The sequence below is a fragment of the Bombina bombina genome, chromosome 2 (assembly GCF_027579735.1).
Source record: "Bombina bombina isolate aBomBom1 chromosome 2, aBomBom1.pri, whole genome shotgun sequence".
NCBI lineage: Eukaryota > Metazoa > Chordata > Amphibia > Anura > Bombinatoridae > Bombina > Bombina bombina.
The window spans coordinates 1307594291-1307603075 of NC_069500.1; the positions used below are offsets into that span (position 1 = coordinate 1307594291).

At 35.8% G+C, this 8785-nt stretch overlaps 1 protein-coding gene across 1 annotated transcript in view; it reads left to right on the top strand.

Moving 5' to 3' along the window:
* STK32B (serine/threonine kinase 32B) overlaps positions 1-8313 on the top strand; it is a 459768-nt gene extending 451455 nt beyond the window's left edge. The window contains exons 10-11 of the mRNA XM_053704147.1: positions 823-887; positions 6917-8313. Of these exons, the coding sequence (XP_053560122.1) occupies positions 823-887; positions 6917-7061 (210 nt within the window). The 3' untranslated portion in view covers positions 7062-8313. The remainder of the gene's footprint in view (positions 1-822; positions 888-6916) is intronic.
* The last annotated feature ends 472 nt before the right edge of the window (positions 8314-8785 follow it).

The window sequence follows — 8785 nt, forward strand, 5'->3', positions numbered from 1 at the left end:
AAAAAAAAAATATATATATATAGAATATAATATATGAAGAACATTTTCTTCAATGTGAAGAACATAGGAAAGTTAAAGGGATATGAAACCCCATTTTTTTCTTTCATGATTCAGATAGAGCATGCAATTTTAAGGAACTTTCTAATGTACTCCTATTATCAATTTTTCTTTGTTCACTTGGTATCTTTATTTGAAAATGCAGGAATTTAAGCTTAGGAGCTATTTTTTGTTTCAGCTCCCTGGGTAGTGCTTGCTGATTGGTGGCTAAGGAAGCGCTACCCAAGTGCTGAACCAAAAATGGGCCGGCTCCTAAGCTTACATTCATGCTTTTCAAATAAACATACCAAGAGAACAAATAAAAATTGATAATAGGAATAAATTAGAACGTTGATTAAAATTACATGCTCTATCTGAATCATGAAAGAAAAAATGTGGGTTTGATATCCCTTTAAGTATTCCTAACTCATGTTAGAGTTTAGCTCAGCGTTGAATTAGTGAGAGATCAATAACTAATTTTTTTTTAAGCACATGCCCCTTTGGGAAGAAGGAGTTAGTGTGGTGATGATATCCAAAGTCCTAAAGTTATCACATTTCGTTCCTTTGCTTTCGTGATAACTTTTTACTTTTAACTTGTTATACATGCTCTAATGCAGCCGTGCTAAAAAACAATTTCAACACTGTTAGCGCATGAGCGTAAAAAAACATTTAGTGCACCACTTGTTTGGATCGGCAATGCTGTTATGTGTAAACTGATTCCGTATAACTAGGTGTGCTATTTTCTGTAATGTGCATTGTCATTAACAATCTTTACCTGTTTTACAGAATGGACATCTCCAGCAGTGTTTAGAAACAGTGAGGAAAGAATTTATTATATTCAACAGAGAAAAGTGAGTATATTGATCAACTACCTACATACACTGAATACTGAAAATTTGGAAGGCTAAATAATGATTGTTGATAGGTGGAAACATCTTGTTGGCATACCTTGTACATTCCTTGTGTGAATCTTTATTTAAAGGGACATAAAAGGTCTTTAGTATGGGACTGCACCACAGAGCAGCAGCTGCTAAAATGTAGATTTAATAAATAAATAAGAAACTGTGAATGGCATCACATGCATGAAAAGAGTGCCAATCTGACCTATAACACAGATACCAACTAGTAAGAATGTTCTACAAAGTGTATACATACAATTAGTGCCCACACATGCACCAGGCGAGTGCACTTGGAACCAATATAGCTTTACAAATAAAGTTAAAATAGAATTGTATGTAATGCACTTTGTATTGCATGTGATGGGGCTTAATAGAGCATACTACTAACTTCCATGTCCCTTTAAAGGCAAAAATAAATATTCATTGTTTAGATACAGCATGCAATTTTATTTTTATTTTTTTAAAAGTTTAATTTTCTTTGTATCTTTTTATTGAAGAGGAAACCTATGTAGGCTTTTACGAGCTCAGGAGAGTGAATATGTCTTACCATAGGGGGGCACAGCACTAGTAGGCAAGGAGAGGAAGATAATTCTAGCAGGCCAGGCCCCTCCAATAGTGATGATCGTATACCTGTACTTTGGACTAAATAAACTAACGGTTTCACTTATTTGAAGCACTGTTATTTGGAACCACTGTTTTCCATTGTAGCAAACACTGCTGCTAAAGAGTGCTGCATGCTATATGTTGTTGTTTTTTGTTATTCACAATTGCATACTTTGTCTAGCTTGCATGTCAAAATATGGAGTCTGGGGTTAAAAAGATTCTCTGCATTGGGAAAATGTAGATACTGAAATGTCAAACATAAAATTACAAGTCATTATTGTTCACAATCAATCAGGCAAGTGTAAAGTCAAGTGTAAAATGATAAAAACAAATGTGTCAATGTCAAGACAAAGTCCAGCAAATATTTGAGTGCAATACAAAAGGAAAACATAATGTCTGATTGAGGAAAACATAATATCATTCATTATCAAAACAAGAGGGATGGGAGTGTTTTTTCCCATCAAAACAACTAGCCATTCTTGGAATTCAGATCAGCCCGAAATAGACAAAGGCAAATATCTGATCACAATCATTCCAAATCTAGCACAGCCAAGTTTGGTAACTCCCTCAAAATGCAAGCTTCTTTTCCCCACAACTACACCAATAATGACTCAAAATCACCCAAAAAATGAATCAATACCCAACAAAATGCAACTGCTTTCAAGGCTGCCCAGCCTAAACCACCATCTGAACAGGCCCCTCATCCTCATTTCGCTGGTCCAGTATTCTCTCTTCTCCTGTAACCTTTGTCTCTATATGTCTCAAATGTCAATGTCTTGTAGATATGTTTATTCATGTTTTACATTTAATTGATATTAATGCTATGTTCAGTATTTTTTTTTAATTATTTTGCTCAATTCAATCATCTTAAAAAAGGCCATCTCCGTGGTTGACATAGGCAGCATCATCTTGTTTTTTGGATCTGAGCATGGGCACTCTTGTAAAAGGAGTGTTGGGATCCAAATTTAACAAGATTGGAATCAAGAACATGACTGGATGTATTAATTCTTCACTAAACTAATATAAGGTCACATGTATGCAAAGAACAATTTTATAATTAACATTTTTAAAACATCCAATTTCCAAAAAAATCCAATTGTAAATGAGTGTACTGTGGATACCATTTTAGTTCTGTAAACCCATCATAGTTTAAAAGTGTGATTTGACCAATATTTTTAACTTTTTATTAAACCAGGGAATTATTGTGTTTATTAACATGTTCATGTGTGAAAAATTAAATATTAAACCAAAATTTCAAATACTGCATTAAAAGATATTAGACATATTAACTGGCCTTGCCACCAGCCATACCTTGGCTTATAGTATTTAATAATTTTTTTATATATTAATTAATATGATTTTTCCTGTTATACCTATGATTATAGCTCTGCAGAATGTGGTGGTGCACTACAAATAGCTGAAAATAATAAGAATAGTATGTACCTAATTAAAGTGTTTTTATTAATTCAAACTGGCTTTTCTAATGGATTCTATATGAAACATATCAAAAATGTAAATAAAACAGAAACCTAATTTCTAGGAAACGATTCATGGTCTTGGTCGAAACAAGGCAAACAAAAGTGTACACAATCCTTCTTGTTTGATATAGTAGTCAAACACACAATATGACAATACTTTTTACTGATAACAAATGTGCCTGGCATAAAGTAAAACATTTTATACTGAAAAGCCTTGTAAAGAGGCAATAATTTACGCCATATCAAAATGAAACACATACCGCTAGATTTGGAGTTTTGTCGGTAACGACCCGAAAAACTAACACCGGCTTTTTTCTGGCCGCACCATAAAAATAACTCTGGTATTGAGAGTCCACATAAAGGCTGCGTTAGGCTCCAAAAAAGGAGCGTAGAGCATATTTAACGCAGCTTCAACTCTCGATACCAGAGTTGCTTACGGACGCGGCCAGCCTAAAAAACGTGCTCGTGCACGATTCCCCCATAGGAAACAATGGGGCTGTTTGAGCTGGAAAAAAACCTAACACCTGCAAAAAAGCCGCGTTCAGCTCCTAACGCAGCCCCATTGTTTGCTATGCGGTAACCCTTCCTACGTCTGCACTTAACACTCTAACATGTACCCCTAACCTAAACACCCCTAACCTTACACTTATTAACCCCTAATCTGCCGCCCCCGCTATCGCTGACCCCTGCATATTATTATTAACCCCTAATCTGCCGCTCCGTAAACCGCCGCTACTTACATTATCCCTATGTACCCCTAATCTGCTGCCCTAACATCGCCGACCCCTATATTATATTTATTAACCCCTAATCTGCCCCCCACAACGTCGCCTCCACCTGCCTACACTTATTAACCCCTAATCTGCCGACCGGACCTGAGCGATACTATAATAAAGTTATTAACCCCTAATCCGCATCACTAACCCTATCATAAATAGTATTAACCCCTAATCTACCCTCCCTAACATCGCCGACACCTAACTTCAATTATTAACCCCTAATCTGCCGACCGAATCTCGCCGCTATTCTAATAAATGTATTAACCCCTAAAGCTAAGTCTAACCCTAATACTAACACCCCCCTAAGTTAAATATAATTTAAATCTAATGAAATTAATTAACTCTTATTAAATAAATTATTCCTATTTAAAGCTAAATACTTACCTGTAAAATAAATCCTAATATAGCTACAATATAAATTATAATTATATTATAGCTATTTTAGGATTAATATTTATTTTACAGGTAACTTTGTATTTATTTTAACCATGTACAATAGCTATTAAATAGTTAAGAACTATTTAATAGCTAAAATAGTTAAAATAATTACAAATTTACCTGTAAAAGAAATCCTAACCTAAGTTACAAATAAACCTAACACTAGACTATCAATAAATTAATTAAATAAACTACCTACAATTACCTACAATTAACCTAACACTACACTATCAATAAATTAATTAAATACAATTGCTACAAATAAATAAACTAGCTAAAGTACAAAAAATAAAAAAGAACTAAGTTACAAAAAATAAAAAAATATTTACAAACATAAGAAAAATATTACAACAATTTTAAACTAATTACACCTACTCTAAGCCCCCTAATAAAATAACAAAGCCCCCCAAAATAAAAAAATGCCCTACCCTATTCTAAATGACTAAAGTTCAAAGCTCTTTTACCTTACCAGCCCTGAACAGGGCCCTTTGCGGGGCATGCCCCAAGAAATACAGCTCTTTTGCCTGTAAAAAAAACCATACAATACCCCCCCCCCAACATTACAACCCACATACCCCTAATCTAACCCAAACCCCCCTTAAATAAACCTAACACTAAGCCCCTGAAGATCTTCCTACCTTATCTTCACCATACCAGGTTCACCGATCCATCCTGAAGAGCTCCTCCGATGTCCTGATCCAAGCCCAAGCGGGGGGCTGAAGAGGTCCATGATCCGGCTGAAGTCTTCATCCAAGCGGGGCAGAAGAGGTCTTCCATCCGATTGAAGTCTTCATCCAAGCGGCATCCATCCGGAGCGAAGCGGCAGAATCCTGAAGACCTCCACCGCGGAACATCCATCCTGGCCGACGACTGAACGACGAATGACGGTTCCTTTAAATGACGTCATCCAAGATGGCGTCCCTCGAATTCCGATTGGCTGATAGGATTCTATCAGCCAATCGGAATTAAGGTAGGAATATTCTGATTGGCTGATGGAATCAGCCAATCAGAATCAAGTTCAATCCGATTGGCTGATCCAATCAGCCAATCAGATTGAGCTTGCATTCTATTGGCTGATCGGAACAGCCAATAGAATGCGAGCTCAATCTGATTGGCTGATTGGATCAGCCAATCGGATTGAACTTGATTCTGATTGGCTGATTCCATCAGCCAATCAGAATATTCCTACCTTAATTCCGATTGGCTGATAGAATCCTATCAGCCAATAGGAATTCGAGGGACGCCATCTTGGATGACGTCATTTAAAGGAACCGTCATTCGTCGTTCAGTCGTCGGCCAGGATGGATGTTCCGCGGTGGAGGTCTTCAGGATGCTGCCGCTTCGCTCCGGATGGATGCCGCTTGGATGAAGACTTCAATCGGATGGAAGACCTTTTCTGCCCCGCTTGGATGAAGACTTCAGCCGGATCATGGACCTCTTCAGCCCCCCGCTTGGGCTTGGATCAGGACATCGGAGGAGCTCTTCAGGACGGATCGGTGAACCTGGTATGGTGAAGATAAGGTAGGAAGATCTTCAGGGGCTTAGTGTTAGGTTTATTTAAGGGGGGTTTGGGTTAGATTAGGGGTATGTGGTTGTGGGTTGTAATGTTGGGGGAGGGGTATTGTATGTTTTTTTTTACAGGCAAAAGAGCTGTATTTCTTGGGACATGCCCCGCAAAGGGCCCTGTTCAGGGCTGGTAAGGTAAAAGAGCTTTGAACTTTAGTCATTTAGAATAGGGTAGGGCATTTTTTTATTTTGGGGGGCTTTGTTATTTTATTAGGGGGCTTAGAGTAGGTGTAATTAGTTTAAAATTGTTGTAATATTTTTCTTATGTTTGTAAATATTTTTTTATTTTTTGTAACTTAGTTCTTTTTTATTTTTTGTACTTTAGCTAGTTTATTTAATTGTATTTATTTGCAGCAATTGTATTTAATTAATTTATTGATAGTGTAGTGTTAGGTTAATTGTAGGTAATTGTAGGTAGTTTATTTAATTAATTTATTGATAGTCTAGTGTTAGGTTTATTTGTAACTTAGGTTAGGATTTCTTTTACAGGTAAATTTGTAATTCGGCAGATTAGGGGTTAAAAAAAAATTTTCGAGTGTCGGCGATGTGGGGGGACCTCGGTTTAGGGGTACATAGGTAGTTTATGGGTGTTAGTGTACTTTAGAGCACAGTAGTTAAGAGCTTTATAAACCGGCGTTAGCCCAGAAAGCTCTTAACTACTGACTTTTTTCCTGCGGCTGGAGTTTTGTCGTTAGATGTCTAACGCTCACTTCAGAAACGACTCTAAATACCGGAGTTATAAAAATCCCATTGAAAAGATAGGATACGCAATTTACGTAAGGGGATCTGCGGTATGGAAAAGTCGCGGCTGAAAAGTGAGCGTTAGACCCTATTTTGAGTGACTCCAAATACCGGCGGTAGCCTAAAACCAGCGTTAGGAGCCTCTAACGCTGGTTTTCACGGCTACCGCCAAACTCCAAATCTAGGCCATAGAAAGCAGCTGTCTGGGGAGTTGTGCATTAACTTTTATTGTTAAAAGAAGAATTCTATGGTCAGGGGAGGAAGTTGGATTTTGTTTTAGAGCTGATTTTTGTGTGATGGATTCTAGCAAATGCAACACTTTATATGCCTAAATTAGTATTGAAATATTCTAATTCTTTTTTATTTTTCTGCCCAGGCTTAGAAAGCTACCAGAACAATGTGGAAAATCAGCAAACACAGAAAGCAAAGCACATATCCCCGTGAACACAAAACTACAAGATGGACTCAACACAAACAACAACATACTAGTACAAGGTTGCCCAAGGGGCTGTAGTACCTAGTTATGGAAATAAAGTGTGAACTATATATGGACTTATTAAGGATCTTTTTTGCATGCCTTCACTTACTACCATAAACTGCTATTCACGATGTGAATTATTAAAAAAAAATGCCCAAGCACAGTTTATGAATAGAACTTTTTTTCACATGGCACAAAATTACTTTTGAAATTTCTCTGCAAGCATCAACATTTTATTAAGTTCTAAACTTGGCTAAAATATTTTTACAATGTCCTGGAAAAGAACTTGAATATAAATTTTTATTATACATGTTCTTGTTTATATTTGTTTATCTTCTTAATTGTAATATGTTGGACCAAGGATTTATTAAAAAAAAAAAAAAACAGGATTGTCATTTAGTTTGCAATGTTAACTGTCAATTTATGTATAAAATTAGATTTTAAAGGTATCTGTGATGACTTTTTCATGTAATATCAACATATATTGAATCTGATTTTATAAAGTAATGTCAACATTCATTGAATTGATACATGTATTGAATCTATAAACCCTTGAATACCCTATATGAGCAAAGAACAACTTAGAAATATTTGCTATGATAATTTGTCCTTTATATACAGAAAAACAATGAAAACCACTAGAAAATGGTGTGCTTATCTTCCTGAAAAGCACATTTTAATCAAGTTTTGAATTTAAAAAAGACAATTTCACTTATGACTGGAGGGCCAGGGCATTAGACCTAGCTCCACTCCATGATAATATCCTGTGGCGGCTCTTGAGTACTGTATGTATAATATTGTTACATTGTGGAAAACACTGCCGTCATATAGAGCTCAATACAGGTTCATGCTCCTGAGCCTACTTCTGTATGTTTTCATGGAAAGCAACAAAGGTTTAACAAACGATACCATGGAAAAGAAGTGAATAAAATAAAGAAATGAATTGGATTTTTTTTAATTATACACTTATTCTGAAGTATGAATGTTTAATTCTGACTTCCTTGTCCCTTACATAATTAAACTTTCATTCTATTCACTAAAATATCTTTGAACAGAGCAGCCGTCCCTAATTAGTCTAGACCAGCGTTTTCCAATTCCAGTCACCACGACTCTCGTTTAGATTTTTTGATATCTGAACTAGAGCACAGGAGAAATAATCAGCTGACTAGGGCACAGGAGAAATAATCAGCTGACCAGTAACCTTGGTAATTAAACTGCTGTCACCTATCAGCTGATTACTTCACCTGTGCTGTACTTCATATATCATGAAAATCTGGCCTGTTAATGATCCTGAGGACTGGAGTTGATAAACACCAGTCTAGATAGGCATTGCCCCTTATTTTTAAGATGTATTTTATTCTTAGTAAATTGCTTGGAGACTAAAGTTTTTTTTTATCATTTTATCACATAGTAATCCTTAAAAAAAACAAGTACAATAGAATATGAAATGAAGAAACTACTTTTTTAACCCATACCTTATAAGCTTTGATGGGTAAACCAAGGTGTTCAGGAACTCAGAAACAATTTGAACGTTATCTTTAGGGTTTCATTTACACCATAAATATAATAAGTGTGCATTTCAACAACTAAGGTTACCAATAAATATTTATTACAAATTCATTTTACAAATATTTAATGATTTTTCTTTTGTTTTCTTTCATATGTGCCATATGTTTTGCTACATTTTATACAATAATAATGTAAATGATACGTCACTGTTATGTGTTTTGATGTTTTCTTTATGTAGAACCAGTCAATGCGGGATAT